This window comes from Zootermopsis nevadensis, unplaced genomic scaffold, assembly GCF_977971745.1.
Source record: "Zootermopsis nevadensis isolate Lab colony 2312 unplaced genomic scaffold, Znev_1.0 Znev_ptg000021l, whole genome shotgun sequence".
NCBI lineage: Eukaryota > Metazoa > Arthropoda > Insecta > Blattodea > Termopsidae > Zootermopsis > Zootermopsis nevadensis.
Window position 1 is genome coordinate 19,443,680 of NW_028259153.1, and position 22,010 is coordinate 19,465,689.

Sequence of the window (22,010 nt, forward strand, 5' to 3'; positions counted from 1 at the left end):
TATATGACATCATTGTTTTCTGTTGTTTGGTAATATATATTATGTAGTTAGCATTTGTGTTGGTGGGTGAATTGCCGTGTTGAACTTGTAAAAGTACGGCCCATTCGAATAGAGATTGTTGGGTACAAAATGGAATGTGTATCTTATTCTGATGTCTAAGGTTGTGTAATTTAAAGCTTGCAGTCTGGAATGTGATCTTAAAAAGTATAATTATATAGTATCATCTTATCATCCTGGTCACGCATGCATAAAAAGATTTTAATATTATGCTCTGAAGGAAGCAATATAAACAATATATAAAATGAAATATGCACAATGAAGGAAAATGGTAACCCAAAATAAGTTAATTGTTACGGAATTCTTGTTGGAAAATTTCTTAAAAAATGCAACTTGTAAGACTTAAGATTGAAGTGGGTGTGTGGGATTAAAATGGGTAGTAGGTATGTAGGCATTGATGATATGTATGGATTATATCAAATTGGTTTAGGATAGGGTCCTTATTATTGATATTGAATTTTCACGCTCTAATTACAAAATGTTTGCTAGGTGTTTACAAACTACCAAACTCTATTTTAATAGAACCTGAAAGTTCAACACTGATTAGAAAAGCCTGTCACTGGACACAGTCCTTGGCCATTTTCATCTGTCTCCCATCCTCGTATCTGGTTTCATACCTGAATTCAGAGACTTTGAAGCATGTGCTGAAATTGGCAATAGCAGTTTGGTTTTTGTATGTTGAATAAATATATTATAGTGGGAAATGAGGTACACAAGCTTTAAAGAAGATGGCAGGTCTGACAGGTTTTATTTTAAAAATTTTGTTAGAGTATATTTCACACAACAAACATATGGATCTTACAGGTACTAGAATTGATAATCTAAAATGATATGGCAATGCAAAGAAATTACAGCTGTATAATGTTTATCCAGTTAACATATTCAATGGCACAATTAACATAAAACAGGCATTACAAATATTACATTTATAACATGCTTGAAGAACAACCACAATAAAGTGATGTATCTATTTCCATGCACAGAACATGGGAGTGAACACTTTGTGTCATGAGATAGGAAAACACTGAGAACAGAACCAGTGTGATCCAGGGTTGATTTCTAAATTGAGATTGTTGTCTAGTATTGTGCTATGTATCCACCGTATTCCTTCACAGTCGAGACCCCAGTTACTTAGGTTACCAGTCCGTAAAAGGTTCTCACAACAAGCAAGTAATGTAACTACTGTTGGCGCAGTTATGTGGGAAGCCTCGTAGACATAGAAACACTCCAGGTGCTGGGATAGGTAGGGATATACAGCTGAACTTTGGATCTCCCCACCCCTGTAATAGTGACTAGTATTAGATGGTTTGGCAGTAAGACTAATTAAGTGATCATCAGTTAGGTCAGGGCATCTGTAAAAGTGTGCTATTTCAAGAGCAGGTGCCCGCTTAAGCAATTCAATCAATGCTCTTGCAGTCACCACACGCCCCAGTTGAATGCTCCGCAGGTTTAATAATGGTGGAATGATATTCATTGTGTCATCCTGAAATTCCCTCCTCCATTCGACATCTGCGCCATCTTCTGCTAATTTTTGGAGATTTGGGCATGATTTTAAGATTTGGCTAAGGTCCAGTGACATATACTGTTCACCAAGAGAAAAACGTAATGCAAGATCATGTAAGTTTGCACCTTGAGGACTTGCCAAGAAGGCATAAAGTCCAGCAATCCAGTTTGCATCAGATGGAATACTGAGGAGGTGAAGGGTAGTGAGGGTGGGGGGGAATACATGCAGTGCTGAGGGTGGGTGATGTGGTTCATAAATGGTAAGCTTCTGTAATGCAGGGCAAGCAAGAGAAAGTAGTTCAAGTCGTCTCATTGTTGTTCGTTGGCATCGTGCAGAAATGAGGCTAAAGCTAGGAGGTGATGGAGGATCACTGTCTCCTGTTGATGCAGTCCATGCTCGATCTAGTATTTCAAGTGCCCTTCCCATGTGACCATAGTCACCAAGAGACTGTATATGGGGAACATGATGTAGAGCTAACAGAACCCCTGCAGTGGTGACACCTGTATTGGCAACATTAAGGATTCTAAGAGTATCGCAGAGAGGGTTACGACGTTCACAGTACTCGAGAAGAAATGATCGATCCCTCATCTTGTTTTCTCCCTCACGATTTAACCTCAGTCGTGGGAAAAGTCGAAGCAGAATTCTTAGCCTTCCCCACCCTCTGCCACTACATCCTCCATTTGAATTTACACATTGTTCTAAGTCAGATATCTCACATTTCCCTGCTGTGGAAGATGATGCTTTATCATGAAGTTCTACTTGAAAGAAGAGATGTCGAAGTCCAGCATCTGTCACTTGTCTTGAATGAGATACATCAAGGACAACAAGATTTGGGCATGCTGTTCCAATAACTTGCAGAACTGCATCACCAGCTATGTTGTGAAGAATGAGGTGTCGGAGTGAGGTGGCTGATACCAAAGCATCGTGTAGCAGACTGCGATCCAAGCGTAGCAAGGCTGAACGAGCAAGTTCCAAGGTTTCTAATCCACGGCCTTCTGATGCCAAGAGGCGTAACAGAGCTGCCTGATGGCTGCATCCATAGTAACAACATAATTCTACTCTTAGTCGATGCACATCTGGTGCAAGTAATAGTGCAAGGAGGTAGAGTGGTGCAGGGCCTGCTCCTCCAGCACTACCATCTGGTGCTGGTGCTGACAGTAATTTTGACACTTCCTCAATTAGTTGTGATCGTATCAGACCTGGCAGAGACAAGAGCAAATTTGGACGGAACCTGCGGCGAGCTAGTGTCAAGGCATGTGCAGCTGATGAGTCCTGGGCTATAAGCTGGAGTAAACGGCAAGTTGAAACCAAGTTTGTTGCAACTTGAGTATGACATAGTGAAAGCAAAGTCACTGGCTGATGGTGTTGGGGCATTATAAAAGTTAATGATGTGTAGATTCCAGTTGGTCAGCAGTTCTTGAAACCTGCAAAAAAGAATATATTGTCAGCTTGAGGCCAGTAATTGAAGTTGAATGTTTTGGATAACACCAAAGTTTACAGTTAAAATAAATTTTAAGGAATGTCTATCTGTGACTGGAGGTACTTTATAACGCTCAGTCATATCTTACCCATCACCATTAAATGCAAACTATATCGGCTCCGAGAAATCAATAACTTGCATGACCTCATTTAAAAACGAAGTCACAGTTGTAACGGTTTTTTATGAACTTTATCTTTATTTATACCTTGATGATTTTATAAGCTTTTAAGGTTAAAATTAATAATGAGGTCGATCTTATTCTGTGGGATCTAATCTGTAGGCAGCGAAGATATTGTAAAAGCCCCCATTAATTATAAGACAGATCAATAAAATATTTGTCCACTGTGTAATTTTTATATAATTCACTCGCATTTTATATAATTACGTAACCATTTAGTCATGCTCACATGTTGTATGATCTGAAGAACGCTCATTTGTTTGTTATTGTGGCAAATGCTTCCTATATCACAGCTCGGCCTAGTAAACCCCGTCCTCCTTTCTACAGTAACGCATGCGCATTGATAACCTATTTTGTACCATCCGCGTAACTGCGGTGACATCTACCGGAGTATGATAGATTTACTGGTAGCAGTGAAAAAATGAGAAAGCAGAACAGTGGAAATGTTTTACACCCCCACTTAATTGATAGGGAAATTGTCGTTATTTATTATTATTACTATGGACAAAATGCAGGGTTATTGATTATGAAAGCAGATGGCACAGTTACCTACCACTGAGGAGTGGCATGGCAATTTTTTTTAATAAGGGGCTCGCGCTAACAAGCCATATTTTTTTAATACGCTTAAAAATACGTATGTATTATATTAAACTATACAGTGTGCCTATCATCACAATATTTGCCTTACACAAATGAATTGGGATATATTAGGCGGTGCTTTAAATTAGAAAAAATACGGCAGATTGATTTTGCGTCCTTCGTTGTAGGCATTCTTGTACGATGGTGGATGAGATTATTGATATTGACGTCGAATAAACTGTCGTATCTTGACAGAACTATGGACGTGTAACTTTTAGGTCGCAGATCATTTTCATCTATCAACTTTAGTGAGGTTAGAAGAAACTTCTAGTTCATGAAAAGTAATGAGATTGGACTCAGGAACTTGATTTATTGCAGTTAGAATATGTGCTTGATATGTTTACCGATTGATGGCCAACATTGGGAGATCGGAGTTCGAAGTAAGAGTTAAAGGAGTCCGTGATGGTCACACTTCATCGAACTGGAAAATAAAATGCAGATTTCCGGGAAGAACCCACAAATTCTATGAGATGATAATGTTGCGTCATATTGTGATAAATATATATTTGTTTAAATCTTGTCAGTCTGATCACAATAAAATTCCTATTAAATATTAAAATATTACTATAATTAACATTTAAATATTTAAATATATTAATACGCTTAAAAATACGTACATTAGTCTATCGACTAGAGGCTCCTCACCTTGGAGACCTGCTGCGGATATTACTATAATTAACATTTAAATATTTAAATATATTAAATGTTAATTATAGTAATATTTTAATATTTAATAGGAATTTTATTGTGATCAGACTGACAAGATTTAAACAAACCACAAATTCTACTCTACTTTTGCACTGACTTCTTGTCGTACAAATCTTTTTCGTTAATGTTACATTCGGTAATGTAAGATTATAACCCAAAGATAAAACACAATCTGCATCGTCATCATGTCTGTAATTATTGACTCTTACATGGTTTAGAGAAATCTTTAAATCTGTCTTCACACAGAATATAAAATCCCTGTTCCATTTGTTCATTACTAACCAAGTCAAACTGAAAGATTAATAAACATTTCTGTTATGGCTATTACGTATTTTTACATAAAAAAGATCTTGAAACTTGCGTATTTCTCGAAAACATTTCTGTAGACCTGCATAATTTCACCTTCACTTTATACAAAGTGACGCTGATGTTCCAACTTAGCAGTTGCAGGAAATTGAATTACGAGGTTTGTGTCGATTCCACTGACGTAACGTTCCTTGTACAGGGTGTTCCATTTAAATCTCAACCCTAACAACTAGCCTACATACAGGATGTCCCAAGATGTTTACACAGTCGTCCTAGTAGCAATTTTGGTGGTCACATGTCAGTCTTTTGCGCTAACCGCTGTTAACTGTGCCACAAAGCAATCGGTGATAATTTTTAACACAAGTGCCAATTCTGACGTATGTAATTGTTTAGTTTATTAAAATGTCTTTGTTTCATTCACTTTGGGACGCCTGTATGCCACGGTGGTCTAGCGGTTAGAACGCTGGCCTTGTAATCCTGGGTTCTGGGTTCAATTCCCGGTGGTGCTTAGATTTATAACTTGTGTTGGGCAAGGCCGTGGTCTAGGCAACACGGAGTTTTCCTCCGGGGGCTTCCCCGGTTTCTCCGTGGCTTCCCCGGTTTCTCCGTGGCTTCCCCGGTTTCTCCGTGGCATCCCAACAATTACTCCATTCACACACAGAAGAAGGCAATGGCAAACCACTTCTGGATCATCTGCCAAGAACGTATATGAACAGGTCCCAGTCCGAGAAAAGGATGGAAGGATCCTGTTCATATGGACCTGTCGTCAGACAGAACACTAAATAATAATAACTATTTTATGACTGCTGTGTTTATGTAGCGAGTGTTTATCTGTCGGGCAGAAGCAACTGTATTGTCATGGTAAACTTCTAATCAAATATTTTTATTTTGTGCATGTGGCTGGTCTGTTTATTTTTCTGATTTTCTAAAAGGAGAAGTGTGATGAAGTCTTTGAAACTCAACGTTGAAATTTCATGATGCGTAATCATAAATCTGAAATACAACAAACATCGTTTCAGTAGAATCTGAAGACCTGTCACCACTAATATCAAAGGCTGACACCAAACACGATTGTGAGTAAGCCAGTTGTTCCTCTGAATCAACCTGCCCCTGAATCTCCGTCTTGGTGTTTCGCTTCTATCGTTTGTCTTCCAGGCAAATAGTCACGTGGATATACAGAATGCCCTATATATACACACACACAAAGTAATTGCATACGTCATCTATTTTTTTTCTTTTTGGAACACTCTGTACTTTAAAATAAGTGACCATCTTTGCAACCTCAACTCGTCATTCAGCCACCGTCTTGTGTGACAATTTATATTACGCACCGTTGAATTCCTTGGTTATGAGGGACACTGATTCGGTTTCATGTGTTAATAATGTCGAATAAGATGGAATAATGATCGCGAATGGTGAGTAGGTAATAATCTGGAAGGGAGCGGTAGTTGTCTGTTTCACTGTACTGCCCCAACATTCTCCTGGTTTAGGGGGTACGTGAAATTTTAAAAAAAAAAATTATTTTATGATAAATACTGAATAATCAGTAATGTAATGTATTTAATTTATTTTAGATGTAGATTATATACTATGTACAACTTGAATTATACACCAACAACTTTGGGGGTACGCGAACAAAAAAGGTTGAATACCACTGGTCTATCCGATATACGAACTAGGTCTCTGTAGAATACAGTTTTAGAGTACTACCGATGTATGTAGTTGAGAAAGTGTCGTTAAATGAACGAAGAAGATAAAAAGTTCACGGATCTAAGCATCACGCCGTGAGGATGCTTTGTGGGAGGAGTAAAATCACTTTGGCCCGCTTTCCTCCTGAGGAAATATTCCTTGGTACGGATTGGAGAGGAAGCTGAGTGCGTCCTAGAGCCAGTGTAGCGAAGAGAAGTAACTTTGTCCGTGGCGGGAATCGAAACCCGGCAATCCTCTCCGCGGCCATTCGTTTTATTAAGTTCGCCTTGGCTTATGAATGAACCAAGTGGCAGACAGCAGAAGAGTTCGCAAATCACTGATCTACAAAGATTATTTACTTTTTCACTACACGTAAAAGACGCCTACACGTACTTACAAGATAATAGCCAAGACGCCCAGGTTACATCACTGCACTCTGCATACAGTCTTCGCCGCACTGATCCATCCTCTTCCATTCGCGTACGTAACACGACTGGTCGTCTACTCTACTCTCATAAGCTGTATTTTTTAGTGCCATGTTTTGTCAAGATACAAGACAACCTTCTACGTCTAACCATCCATAGTAATCGAGATGGTAAGGACAAGTCTCACGCATCTGGACGAGTTCCAAATCTCAGCACAAAGAAAAAAAGAACAGTGTTTACTAGTAATCGATGTGGTCTAGACTGCTTATTGTATGGTAATGAAGAGTTCTGTCCAGGAATAATCAGTGATGGCATGTAAACACGATTAGAGTCAAATGAGTGCGTATAATTTTCAAGGCTTTCCTGGTGTATTTGATATGCGGAAATACCAAGTCGTCTTTCGACATGATGCTTTTTAGCAGGCGGGTTTTGTAAATTTGATCTTTACTATATAGTGCTGTCACAAAACGTCAATGAACAAACATGCAAATAAAGCACATGTATCGGTTTTTGTCTTTTCTGAACAGAACAAGCGAATAACTAACTAACTAACTAACTAGATGGCTTACCGAACCCGAAGGTTAATCACCGAATTAACCAAAGCCCTCCACTGGACCCTGTCCTGGGCCAACAAAATCCAGTCTCCTTCAACTCCTATCTCCCATAGATCCCGCCTGAGATTATCCTCCCATCTACGTCTAGGTCTCCCCAGAGGTCTCTTCCCCTCAGGCTTCCCAAATAGTGGACCCAACCAACTAGATGGCTTAGGGAACCCGAAGGTTCATCACCGAATTAACCAAAGCCCTCCACCGGACCCTGTCCTGGGCCAACAAAATCCAGTCTCCTTCAACTCTTATCTCCCGTAGACCCCGCCTGAGATTATCCTCCCATCTACGTCTAGGTCTCCCCAGAGGTCTCTTCCCCTCAGGCTTCCCAAATAGTGGACCCAACCAACCAGATGGCTTACGGAACCCGAAGGTTCATCACAGAATTAACCAAAGCCCTCCACCGGACCCTGTCCTGGGCCAGCAAAATCCAGTCTCCTTCAACTCCTATCTCCCGTAGACCCCGCCTGAGATTATCCTCCCATCTACGTCTAGGTCTCCCCAGCGGTCTTTTTTATAACCATTGCCGTGGTAATGATGCTAGGAGATTTGGGGCCTTCTGCGATACTATTTATGACCATGCGCGTTTATTACCTTAGATTTACCGTCGTATTTGACGGGTAATTTACTAGGAAATATCAGTAGTATTGCAGTTTGCTTGAACATTTGTTTTGTGCGTGTTTTAGTGTTTTGTAGAGATGTGTCAGATTCGGGTCGTTATAATGTCGTAACGTTAACTGATGATGGCACATTACAATCTGTAGTCGTTTTGAGGGAAAACTTTAAGACGCCCGTACAACGCTAATACAGAACCCCCCACCCCACCCCCCCATCGGACACGACTCTGAGCCAGTTACATCCATCTCCGATCCTCAAAACCCGTCGCCTTAAGATCTATCTTAATGTCGTCTTATCCGTGTTCCGTTTGTGGGTTGTGACGCCTTCTTGCTGGTTACTGACGTTTCGGAGGAAGTACCCAGAGGATCAACATCGATATCCTTACCGTCGCAGGAACCTGAAGCCTCTTAAAGCAAGACTGCTTAATAAAGTCTGATTGGGTTTCAGGGTTTAAGTGTTGAACACTAATCATAGTGTCCCTGTCGCCGACCGCACTAGGAAGATTGCGAAAGTGTGCCAACTGTTTGAGCTTGCTGTAAATGCCATTACGTGGGTGACAAACTAATGAATGAACATTCTTTTATACTAGACTTAAGTATGATAATTACAAAAGTATACAGAGAAACAGAGAAGGGACTGAGTAAAAGTAAAGCCATTTCACGAGCTTACATGTAGTTGTGAGTTTTACCTTATTACGTGTTATTGTCATGGGAACGTTTCGCCGAAGGAAATTTCTTCGATCCAATACGTTTTTCACTATGAACCGAACATCGCCGATGAGCGATTAGCACTCCTACTTTGTACTCGACTGCTGTGAAATGTTTTCCAATTCGTTATTCATTAATCCTACGATTCAGCCCATTCACTTCGCCAATAAACAAACCACGAATAAATAAATGCACTGATATATCGAAAATGGGGTGTTGCTTACAGGTATTGATATGTGTGCGTTCCGTTCACTTTAACTCATTTTAAGTTTTAAGACCTAAACATACATTTCCATTGATATTTTGGGCCATTTAAAAGATTTTGACTAAACTCGGCATATGCAGATTTCAGCAAAGAAACATTCTGCAGGCGATTACACGAAGGAAAGCTAACTGGCTGGGACATATTATGAGAAGGAATGGATTACTGAGTGATATCATCGAAGGCCAGGTTGAAGGAAAGAGAGGACTAGGAAGAAGATTGATACAGATAACCGACGATCTTAAACAAGGAAAGAAGATGACGTTCCAGGAATTAAAACGAGAAGCCGAGAATAGGGAAAACTGGAGAGCTCTGTTTGGGCAGAGCAATGAACCTGTCGTAAGACAGAACACTGAATAATAATAAATAATAATGCAGATTTCCTCGCGATGATCCCGTGTGATCCATTCCACCGGATAATTTAGGAAGAGATACAGTCGCTGACTTATTGCAGTTTGCAGTTGTTTCAAGTAAATGTTGACCTGCAGTAATCACGTATTGTGATACTGAGCCAACCAGTCACTAGTACTGATTTCCGTCCAGTTAGTAAGTCTGAAAGGAGCCATGAACCCGATTTGCCTCTTTTTTTTAAAAAATTCAAGTGTATACCGGCTTGATCGTGACGTGATCGCCCTTAAGGTTGCGAACTTTACCTTAGGCGGCTGTCAGACAACCGCAATTTACTGTGCTCCGTAGTTGTTAGAGCCGACTGTAGTACTACAGTCGAGATGTTTTATGGAGGCCGATGGCTGCGCAGAAAATTTACCAAGTCCACTCATTGGGGGTGGATGTTACATTTGAAAGAGGATTATCGCGTGGAGTTTACTTCTGCGTAACTAGAGAGCATAAGACAGCTTTTTTTATTGGCTTATAATGTGTAAACTGGAAGGCAAAGTTCCTCAGGACGAAACAAGAAATATGCTCGACCTTGGTCGAATATGTCGTGAGGACGGAGTAAGGTTAGAATTGTTTCAGGGTTGCGTTTAAAGACGATGTTGAAACTTCAGCTTCTCACCCAAGAGTTTGACGAGCTACTCACGTAAATAATTTATAAGTGAGTTAAGTGGTTTATTTATTTGGTTAAATATTGACAGGGCCATTGAAAGGTTACAAAACGAACCAAGGCATTGAAGAAGGATTTTTATTGACTAAGTCTGTGGACTGCTGAAAGAGATTGATTTGCCACTTCGATAGAACGCGGAATGAAATGCAGAATTAATGATCATGTATATGTAGACTGACTAGAACAAGAAACAAAGGACGGTCATTGAAGAGACAATTAGAGGAATAAGGTCGTAGCTGCCAGCAAATTGCCGATCCCCTTGGCAATTGTGTGAAGATCGAAAAAGTTATTTGTATTTACTGGTTTACTCAACTCAAAATTAAGTCTTAAACTATAAATCCTTTGTGGGAATCTGTCCATCTTAAAGCCACTCTTACGCAGAAATGTGCATTCATACAGCTATCAACTTGACGAGGTATTTATTATATACGTGGTCTTAATAAAAAGGCCCAGGTTGAGCACAGCGTCATTATTTTGTTATTGCTAAACATGTAATTTACAAGGTTTTTTCCCCCAATAAAATAAAAGTGACTGGTATTTATTATGTTTTCACATTATAAAGACGAATATGTTTCATTATGACGTCTCAAGGCCAGGAAAACACTTCTGCCCAGTTATGACGTGTACTAATTGTTGCTGTAATGCGTAGGAGAACACAGCCGCGTATAAATTGAAATCTATAATCTGGTGAATGTATATCCTTGGCAATTACGCTATATTTAATGACTCTTAGTAACTCAAGAGTGTATGGCGTCCAATGATAGGATGATTAGTGAATGATGAATTGGAAAATGCACGACAGGTTTATTTTCTGACAGCTTTATGCAATATGATTTTTTTTTTCGTACTTGTTATCCCGTGGAAAAGTTTCGTGACGAAATAGGCCAACACTGTCGCAAATCGGCATCTGTACTAGCGTTCAAAGAATAAATAAATTCAACGTTAAACAGAACTGGATGGTTTCTGTACAGTACCGACTTTAACGGTAAGAAAAATAAATACCGCTGACACACTAGTAAGCTTTGAAACATATTTGCAGGTCTTCATGACAAGAAGGGTCTTCCGAGGTCTGGTTCCCAGTGTAACTCACAAACTGCAGTCTATATAATAGTCTATAAATCACGCTACAAGTAAGCATCTACATTTATAGTTAATCCTGTTGTTATCAGCACATTTATTTACACAGTTAAATGTGCATCTTTATGTGTTATGAACATCGAAGAGACGTAATCTCCCACACTGAACGTTCTCAACCTCAAGTCGTGGAGTGGAGCGGAACCCAAGAAATATTCTAACTTTTCATACGTGTTCGGAAATCTGGAATTTATAATACGACCTCATCTTTCTTAACGTCCCTAAAAATGTTGTCCCCTCTTCTATCCGATTCGTCCGAGCACATCTTTAACCCTTTAAGACCCAGTGGTAACTATATGTACCACCTGCTTCACACAGTTAATAACTCTGCGTTTTGAATGTATGGGTTTCGTAAGATTCTCAGTGTAAACAGCGATCATTTCCTTAAACAGCGTCAACCAGTGGTCTTTTGTAATGGTGAAGTGTCGTGTTTTCTTCGCGGTACGGACTGATTTATTAAATAATATTTAGACGAGCTTCGGCTTTAAAGGGTTAAACGACGCTTGAAGGAGGAAAAATGTAATGACTGTCTTCTGAGACGTAGTATGGTAGAAATTTATCGACGTTTCAGAGGTATGTGCTGTCCGCATTATCAGGGCGATTTGCCCTGCCGGTATCGAGAGTTCTTTAGGGAGGGGACTCAAAAGTGTTTCCCAACCGCGAAGGAGAGCTGAACCAAGTTGCGTGTACTCACCTGCTAGGCCTGAGTGTCTCAGAAATTTCCGACGCTGCACGGCATTTTGCCCCAAGGCACTGAAACCTGTGGGTCATTATTTTTCATTATCTCCGTAACTCTCACTTTCACATGTGCGGTCAGGAGGTGTGTTTCTAGGTGAGCCACGCGCGTGTTTCTGTCTGTCTGATGACATTGAATGATGGGATTAAATTTGAGATGCTCACACCGACGTAAAATATGGAAGCATCTTTTTTTTTACAGCGCTGTCGAGATAGAATCGGCGATTTGAAGTGAAGATTTACCCTAAAATGCGTTAACTGCAGACCAAAATACTTTGGAGAAGCAGAACTGAAAGGAAATTGGTAAATACATGGGCGATTTTTTTAGTGCGTCAAAGTGCGTATGCATATTTTCACTTTTCGTGAACATTGTCTTCGTGTTGACTAATGTAAATTGCAGAATTGCGAATCTCTCCAGAGGCGGCAGGAAGACATTTACAAGGAACCCTAACATTACATTCTGTTGTGGCTGAAGGAAATGGACGATACATACGTGCAGAATTACGACTTCATCATGTAGCCCAACTCGCAGACCGCAAGGTCAATCATTACGTAGTATGTCTTCATCGTCCAGTGGATAATGTGCTGTAATTATATTTTTCTCTTCCCAGTTAACTTCTGGAAAGTTTCTTGCACAATGATTTTCCTTACGCTCTAACTGACACGTCAACGAATTTTAGAATGGGCTGTGTGCGAGTCTTTGTTTTTTTGTGTGCAAATATGTGAACAGTTTTGAAATTAAATTCATTAACAGCCCTCTGGAGAAGCTAGTTGACGCTGGTCAAAATATTTCCCGCTTTGTATGGAATCTGAAAGTTTATTACCGTGTTCACTTGGACCAATCCTGAGACAGGTACAGTACACGTGTTCATACTATACTTTTTGAAGATCAGTTTTAATGTTATTCTGCTGTGCGTTCCAAGTAGTCACTTCCCATTCGGGTTTGCAGACTGGAGTTTTGTATGCAGTCCGTATCTCTCCTACCCTTGCTACATACTCATTAGATGCAGTGTCTTAATTTTATGGCGTACATTATAACTTTATTGTACCTATGATTCCATCAGAATCTCCTAAATTTACAACGCTAAATTCGAGTACTTTTAAAATTTGTTGAGTAAATATTTTTTAATAGTGTTTCTCCAGTTACGATTCTGATTTGGACAACTTTCGAATGGCTGACGGTTTGGTTTTCTTATGCGTTTGGTAGGAATGTGATTTCAGTCACCGTGAATATGTTTTCACGTTTGGTTATTTTATAAAGACATTTTATAAATGTACTTTCTTTGCGATTTGCAAGGATAATACTTTACTTTGAATAAAAATTTTCTTGGATATTATCCATAGTCTAGTAAATAAAATATAAAACGTGAAACGACGTTTCGGAGATGGGACTCTATCTCCGTCTTCAGATTCCTACACAGTTGGGCCCACTAGATAGAGCTAATCCCTATCTCCGGAGATAGGGATTAGCTATAATATCCAAGAAAATTTTTATTCAATTGACTCTTCACCATCGTCAAGAAGTTTTAGAATCGTATTACTGTTTACAACACGAAAAGATTCACTCCCGTCAACATTGACGGGTCGTACTGCGCAAGTGCCATCTCAGATGCTGCAGACGTCGTCTTACTCCGCTACTCTGAAATGGCCGCAGTTGAAACGCCCCAATTTATCACACGGGTTTCCCCTTCCTGCATACGCAACAAGGCTGTCCTTTGTTCAGTAACGTTCCCATGCAGCTGTAAGGAAAATGTTGCTTTATGAATTAATTTCAGTATAAAGGCACTTTATAGGTACCCGAGACGCAATGACATGGCGGACGTGCATTTCTAACAAAGTCTTTGATCTGACATGCCCTGCGTTTCAATATCATGTTTATTTGTTTATGAAGGTAGCTCCGTCAGAAGAGTGGATGGCCTCGGGGTCACCTTCGCGACAACACAGGTTCTGGGGCCCTCCCAGGTTCCTATCGAAAGGATTCCGGACGTCCTTCACCGTGAATAATTCCAATATCTAGCTTGAAATGGTGTTTGTCTCCACGTCCCCTATACACGTTCGTGCCATCGTGTCGAGGCACAGTGGAAAATTTAATTTTGTCTAATGTTGAATGACATTACATAACCACATTTTTCATAACTTTGTCTCATTTTGATGGTCTTGTTGTTTGAAGTCTATAAAATTCTCTTGTAAATTGTTTGATAGGTGCACTTTATTGGGGTCAGTGTGATGTAGGATATTTATGTTTAATGACACATGGTATTCCATCAGACAGGTGAAAGTAGGGAGCTGGACTTGTTGCAGGAAAATTAAAGTCAATTATGGAAGGAGGACTAGGAAGTGCGCGCGTGTTTAAAAGTGGAGATTGTTATGTGACACTGTAGGTTGGAAGGTGGCAGGTGGCAGGTGGCAGAGCTATTTAATTTCATGCTGTGTAGTGTCTCTTGAAATCTTGCCATTTATGAACAAAGCATAAATTTTGGCAGGGAAACCTCTCCTGAAACATCCATTTAGAAGGCTGACGGAGGTGGAAGGATAACAATAAAACAAGAAGATAGCTTGTTTTTGCTTTACCCACAAATACCACAAATACAATTCATCTCTGTTGCGTTCGTGTAATTATTACAGCAAAGGACAGAAGCCATCTTGTGGTAGTATAAACATATCCTGTTCTTAACAAATTAATTTTACTCCGCCAGAGGTTGTTATAACAAATTTAATTTTGGTTCATATTAACTAACTGCTACTCCTACTTTGCATGAAGTTAAATCAGACTTGTAAGATTTGAGGTTTTCACAGCGGTGAGTATGAAGATTTCTGTCTTCTGGGTTGTTGCGCTGTGTAGTCTGGTCGATGTTAACCAACGTTTCAGAGGTCATACTGCCTCCGTCATCAGGGTGATGAAGATTTCTGTCTTCTGATGACGGAGGCAGTATGACCTCTGAAACGTTGGTTAACATCGACCAGACTACACAGCGCAACAACCCAGAAGACAGAAATCTTCATATTTTTAATCGCCCTGATGACGGAGGCAGTATGACCTCCGAACCGTTGGTAAACATCAACCAGACTACACAGCGCAACAACCCAAAAGACGGAAATCTTCATATTTTTAATTGCCCTGATGACGGAGACAGTATGACCTCTGAAACGTTGGTTAACATCGACCAGACTACACAGCGCAACAACCCAGAAGACAGAAATCTTCATATTTTTAATCGCCCTGATGACGGAGGCAGTATGACCTCCGAACCGTTGGTAAACATCAACCAGACTACACAGCGCAACAACCCAAAAGACGGAAATTTTCATATTTTTAATTGCCCTGATGACGGAGGCAGTATGACCTCTGAAACGTTGGTTAACATCGACCAGACTACACAGCGCAACAACCCAGAAGACAGAAATCTTCTAAATCAGACTTCATCACTATTCTCTCAAAAGTAGCTCAGTGTACAGAACATTGGTACATAACAGAATACTGAAGACATTTGCTTGGGGGGGGGGGGGGGGGGGGGGGGGTTCTTTCTTAAAGTAGGAACCTAAAATAACAGTTATGTATTGTTTTGGACAATAGTCATTGCTTAACTTTTCTGTTTGTCTTTTCAATACAAACCAAATAAAAATTGTTGCTTATGTACAAAAACAGGATTTAACCCGTTGCTGTGGCATTTATAGTTCGCGACTGTAATCCTGTGACTTGCAGGGTGAGGAAGTGGGGTGGAGGAGGACGGAGGAAAGATAGTGTCTGCGTTTAACGCTTCGGACTTCCTGCAAGAAGTCTCAAGATTACAGTCGCATACTGTACATGTGCTATGTTCTTTACAATTAATTAATTAATGTGGCAGGTGTAATTTAATTTTGCTGTTAAATATTCCATCTTATGTATGTTGTGTATTTAAGGTTGTTTCTGTTCTCCAGGTTCATCCAAACATTCCGGACTTCAACCTGCTGTGGACAGGGGTCCATCCAAAACCCCATTTGCTGAAAGCCATGGCACCTTATCAACGGGTCAATCATTTTCCCAGGTAATGTATAAAGTTTCTGATGTAGTATACATCTTTTATGATATTACTTTCCCTCCCAGCTGACTGTTTTATCGATGACATTCAGTAGTTCTGGATTTAAATTCTAGTCAGGTCAAATGTGTTGTCTCTGTGACAAAGTCAGAAAACTTTTCCTAGCTTACACTCAATCCTGCTGCAACCATAATCTAGAATTGTTTCATTCAGTCATGAAGGTTGTGGTCAAACTGATAAACAAGGAAGGAAGCGGACTGTGATGCGTATAATGATTTATTCTTCTTTTCCTCCTTCTCTTTTATCTCATCCATCTCCCTCCTTTTCATTCTTCCTTCCTAATGCCATTTTAAGTATTCAGAAACTGATCTTGACATCTTCAGGGGTATTATATTGTAATATCCCATTTATTGGAATATACAAATATTTGTTTATTAATTTGGATGATAATATTTTCACAAATTGTTGCCATCTCTTTTGAAAAAGGTTCATGTCTCTCCATTTTGAAAATTGTTATTTTTTGCTACAAGTAATGAAAAATCTGATGTGCTATTTTTAATCTTAGTGTGTTTTTCTGTCTGAAGATCTAGGTTTTACTCCTCAGATAAAGATGTTATTTGTTATTTTATGTAACTTATTCCCATTGTAGTTGGAAATTGTTACATCCCAAATATTTAAAGCACTTTTCAGTCTGCATCAAATTAACTTGTATTGGCCATGCTTATGTGCACTTTGGCTGGCATGCTGCTAATCTTTTAAACTTTTGAATTAAAATCTGGCTAGCAGCCTTGTATTTTTGGGGATTTAAATCCTCTATTCCCATATGATAAGGGTTAATAAATATATTTGTATTTTCCAAAGTTGTTTTCTTTTTTTGGGTATGTTCGTATTGTAGAAGTCAAATGGTAGTATAGTGCAATATCTGATACTGTGTTAAAATATTCAGGTCATATGAACTAACACGCAAGGATCGTCTGTACAAGAATATTGAGAAGATGCAGCATGCAAAAGGAGCAAAACACTTTGACTTTATTCCTCAGACATTTGTGATGCCAGTGGATTTTCGAGAACTTTGTTCATCGCATTACAGACACCGTGGTCCATGGATTGTAAAGCCAGTTGCTTCCTCAAGAGGACGCGGTATTTATATTGTCAGTAGTGTAAGTGGATCTGTGTGGTATACAGATATTTCGTGCCTGTGGGTTTGAGGCATGCTTCTAATAATACATTGCTGTAGTTTAATTATCTGAGGGAAGTACTTGGACCCAAGAAAGCTATAACATAGGAAAGGAAAATACTCGATAATGAGGAGCTTCATAGTTCCTACTTTTTGCGTAATATTTCTGAGATGATTACCTCATGAAGGTTCAGATAGATTAGACATAGCATGCACAGGCAAGAACAAGAAATTCTTATAAATATTTTGCGAGAACTTTATGGAGACGGATACATTGATATAAATTTATTGCTGGAAAAACAGATCTTTGGGTTATAAATTGCCAGGATATGTACTTTATTGAACTAACTTGGAATAGAATCTGTCAGTGAGCTTTTGTAATGAGAGTTATGAACCTTGAGACTTCATGGCATAGAAAAGCCGTTGAACAGTTTAATATCTATTGTCTGTTTTGAAAATACTGCATAGGAAGTCTCTTGTTGGTTGGTTAATTTGGTTTGTCAGCTAGCCAATCAGTAGTAATGTGTTTGGTTCAGATCTCAGTGTTGGAACTGCCTAGCCTTACTGTGGATTTCATCAGTTTTTCAGGTAAGTGCCTGGATAGTACTTGAAATTTGGCAGACTGCTTCCACCCACATCCTTCCAAATAAACATCTGGCACCTTACATGATACTTAGAAATATATTATATTTTTTCGTTCATTAAATAACCTTTGGACCTACAAACCTTAATCTGCATTTTCTGTACAAGTGTATTTTATTCTAATTGCTTTGTTCTGTATGTTTCAGCCTGACCAAGTACCTCTCGAAGAGACTGTAGTTGTTGCAAAATACATTGATAATCCTTTGCTGGTGGATGGACACAAATGTGATTTGCGGTTATATGTGGCTGTGACTTCATATGACCCTCTCCTTGTGTACTTATATGAGGAGGGACTAGTACGGTTTGCGACTGTGAAATATGACTTAAGTGGCAAACACCTGTGGAACCCATGTATGCATCTGTGCAATTACAGCATAAACAAATACCACTCAGACTATATCAAGTGAGTTTTCTTTGTTCACAAGTACTGGACTGTATTCACTCTAGCACAGCCTTGGAGTAGGATTTTAAGTTTCTGTCACTTTGTGAATGTAGGTGGCAGTCTTCTTCGTTGTTACACCGTGTAGTCTGGTACAAGTTTAATGATGTTTCTCTGTTGATGGAGGCAGCAAGAAATTCTGAATTGTCAGTAAACTTCTACCAGACTACATGGCAGATTATCCCAGAAAACAGTCATTTTCATACTTGCCTCCAGGAGAACCAGAAATTTGACCAATTATCATGTTTGACAGTCCATATTCGTTGTATTCCTGGGTGTGACAGCTAGGTGAAATGGTAAAAATTGCCAACATTTAACAGCAGGCAGAATATACATAATCAACAGCATGTTATGCAGATCTGTGTTTAGCGTGGATCAATTTAAAATATGTTAATGAACATGATGCTTAAACAAGTTTTGTTCTTTGTGTCATAGGAGTGAGGACCCAGATGCAGAGGATGTTGGCCACAAGTGGACTCTGAGTGCGTTGTTGCGGCATTTACGTGCACAGGGAACAGACACCTCAGTCTTGATGCAGAGGATAGAGGAGGTAGTGGTGAAGGCTATCCTAGCATCTGCTCCACCTATTATATCTGCTTGTCGCATGTTTGTACCCTACCCTCGCAACTGTTTTGGTAAGTGAAACTGTCATCTCTAAAAAGATTACCTGTAGCCCCTATGTTCATTTCCTTTATAACTTTGTTGGATGATACTCTTGCCTTTAATGGTTTTATTCCTTTCAGTCTGTCTCTTTCCATTAACATTTATTTGTTCGTACATCGTGGCTTATGCACAATTTAGCTGGTCATGCAGCTCCCTGTCATAATGTTAAACTGTTAACCTAGGCGTTAAAGTCTGATCCAAACATCCCATAGTACAGTGTTTAAATCCCCTAGTTAATTATGATATAGTTTAAAGTTTAAGGCTTTTCTGTTCACTGCCCACGGTCGTTTATGATAGTGCTTTTATATGGATTTCTTCCTTGATTTTTCTTGCATTATATAGTTGGGCCGAGAAAGTGGTTTAGCATCCATCTTTTCTCTCTTGGAGTTAATGCTGTACTGGTGAAACTGAACTAAAAACACCTCAGAAATATATTTTTCCTGTTTATGTCTATAGATTAAGGATCTTTTGCCTGTACAGTACTCAGAATCATCTTTCCTGCATTTTTTGGTCTTTATCTTGACCAGTGTTTGTAATCTATTTCAAAGGAAAAGTTTTTTGTTCCCGCACCAAAGCATGATACCATGAAGGTATATAGTGCTATAAAGGTAACACTTTACACACTATTATTATTGTTATTAGCACTAGATGGGAGTAAGTGTTCAGCTTCAAGTCCCGGTTGCTTTACTCCTGGAATTAAAACTGAGTTATGAAGCTCTTTGTTATGTTATTGTCTCCATTACTTCCATTATTCTTGTCTGTGCCTTAAAAGTTATTCTTTTGTCTATCAAAGTGATATGTGCTTCCCTTTCCAAATGCAGAACTGTATGGTTTCGACATTTTGATCGACTCAACCCTGAAACCGTGGCTGTTGGAAGTGAATCTGTCTCCGTCTCTTGGTTGTGATTCACCTCTGGATGTTCGAGTGAAGTCAGCCATGTTGGTTGATCTCTTGACTCTAGTTGGTTTGCCTACTGTAGATCCAATGCTTCGTCGTGCCAACGAATGTCACCGGCCTCAAAGTCAATTAGATATTCTGAAAAAACTTAGTGTAAGTTATCTTATGTACAGTGTTTGCTTGTTGTTAATGCATCCAGTTGGATTCTTGGTTCTGCCATTATTTCTTACCCGCGCTGTGAGGTAAAGAAATCACTTTTGGTTATTGTGATAGATGTTTTGTCTTTATTTTTATTTAGTTGTCCTGTGGCATGTCTTCTGAATTTTATTTTTTTGTAGTTTATTACAGCAGCTGCGTTATGTTCTATGGGTGTGATCATGATATTCATTGGGGAAATTATAACATCTGCAGGTATACATGTTTTAAATGTTATTAAGTCTGATTCTAATTGCCTTAATTCTATCAAAGATGCCCATTCCTTAGATTATTTGCTGTAATTAAGAGGAGACTAACATTTTGTTTCCACAGATTTGAGTTTGGGGCTGACTTGAAAAGGGGGTGGATTTGACATGGACTGTTGGTTATAAATTAGAGAGTACCATATTTCATTTTGGATATCTGGGGGTTAAAAGTCAGTGAACCAGTACTTTGATTTTGACATAAATTTTGCTGTCATTGCCAAATTTTTGTTACTATGGGTGAGTTCAGTGGGGAACTTCATTTGCCTCATTCCAATCCATTTTTATGCATTCTTTACTCAAAGTACATGAAGTAAACAAATATAGTATTATCACTCTGTGTGTCAATATGTTTCATCTGTGAATGTACTGAATTAATGACAAATCTTTCATATCATCATTAATATGAAACACATATAGAGAAGAATTATAGTCAGAAAACTCAAAGTGAAGAGACTGCTTGACAGATCTAGCTGTAGACATAATTATATTGAAATGATTCTTAGATAAATAGGGGTTAGTAGCTGGACCAAATTGCACAGTCTTGATAAAGACAGGATCCAATGATACCCTTTGTTAACAGATTTATGAACTATCAGGTTCCATAAAAGCAGTGAACTTGAATATCCAAATAAACTACCAGTATTTAAGGAAGACCCTGAACCATGCAGTCATTTATTAACAACGTTTTTACTGATTTAAAGGTAACTTAAGAATTATGATGTGTGATGTTATAATGATGATGTACTGTGCAGTGTCGACGTGTCCACTCTGCTGATGCCCTGGCTGGTAGCAGCAGTAATATTGGAAGGAAGCCACCTCCGATAGTCACATCTTCACGGTTGATTGCTAGTTCTCTTTCACTCTCTCCGGAAGAAAATCGAATCATCAAGTCAGTTCGTGCAGAATTTGAACGTAGGGGTGGCTTTGTTCGAATATTCCCATCAGCTGAAAGCTGGAAACGTTACGGGTGTTTCCTAGGTAATACATTTTCAAATTATGTAAAACCACAAAGAACACATCTGGAAAATATTTGTAGTTAAATTTGGTATACATCTTTCCAGAAACTTCTGTCTAATGTTCAAGATGAACAGTAAGCAACTTTGTAACTTCCAAGGCATGTACAAATTTAATACCATTGTGAAATTTGAGATTCTCAGTGATGGTGATGTCATTGTATTTATATAGATTTAGTAGAACATAACATAAATTGAGGGTATACCAGATCAGACTAACACAAATAGAATATATCAACTGAAGTAATATTGATTCTGATCTTTTCTGTATGGTTTTCATTTGAACTTCAGATCCAGTGACTGGAATTACATGTACTTCAGCAGTGTCTGGGAGTCATTTGTGTGCCCCACCTATGGTGGTGCCACGTAACTACAACCTTCTTATTCATCAGCAGCTGTTTCCTGAGCTACAGTCAGCTTGTAAAGCTATGGATGGTGCACCACTTCCAGATCGCCTTACTCGCTATGAGAGAGCCCTTCTTCAAGGTCACAAGGCCAGTTTAGATGAAGGGCATCTTGACAGGTCTGGAGGAGGTAAATGTCAGACAACCGAAATTTAAAGTTGTAATTTTTACACAAAATTTTGAAAGA

General features: G+C 39.1%; 2 protein-coding genes across 6 annotated transcripts in view; one reads left to right on the top strand and one right to left on the bottom strand.

Annotated features, from left to right (window-relative positions):
• Positions 1–22,010, top strand: part of LOC110828599 (Tubulin tyrosine ligase-like 5) — a 35,019-nt gene that overhangs the window by 3,593 nt on the left and 9,416 nt on the right. For 3 of the 4 annotated variants that reach the window (XM_087353042.1, XM_087353044.1, XM_087353045.1), the window contains exons 4-10: positions 16,029–16,135; positions 17,073–17,286; positions 18,092–18,348; positions 18,820–19,019; positions 19,869–20,098; positions 21,159–21,384; positions 21,711–21,953. In XM_087353042.1, the coding sequence (XP_087209168.1) occupies positions 16,029–16,135; positions 17,073–17,286; positions 18,092–18,348; positions 18,820–19,019; positions 19,869–20,098; positions 21,159–21,384; positions 21,711–21,953 (1,477 nt within the window). Of the gene's footprint in view, positions 1–12,668; positions 12,964–16,028; positions 16,136–17,072; positions 17,287–18,091; positions 18,349–18,819; positions 19,020–19,868; positions 20,099–21,158; positions 21,385–21,710; positions 21,954–22,010 lie in introns of those variants that run through there. The other variant, XM_087353046.1, reaches the window with a different exon arrangement.
• LOC110828580 (uncharacterized) lies at positions 776–7,203 on the bottom strand. Of its 2 annotated transcripts, none has more exons than XM_022061409.2 (2): positions 6,959–7,203; positions 776–2,985 (listed from the first exon to the last, which is right to left on the bottom strand). In XM_022061409.2, exon 2 carries the CDS (start codon positions 2,933–2,935, stop codon positions 1,064–1,066), a length of 1,872 nt encoding a protein of 623 aa, XP_021917101.1. In that variant the 5' UTR covers positions 2,936–2,985; positions 6,959–7,203; the 3' UTR covers positions 776–1,063. The 2 variants fall into 2 exon arrangements, with proteins under 2 accessions (XP_021917101.1, XP_021917102.1); XM_022061410.1 differs by lacking the exon at positions 6,959–7,203 and adding an exon at positions 3,449–3,586.

What these genes read in the sequence shown, in the direction of transcription:
- LOC110828580 (XM_022061409.2), bottom strand. Translation starts at nt 2,935, where the DNA reads ATGCCCCAACACCATCAGCCAGTGACTTTGCTTTCACTATGTCATACT.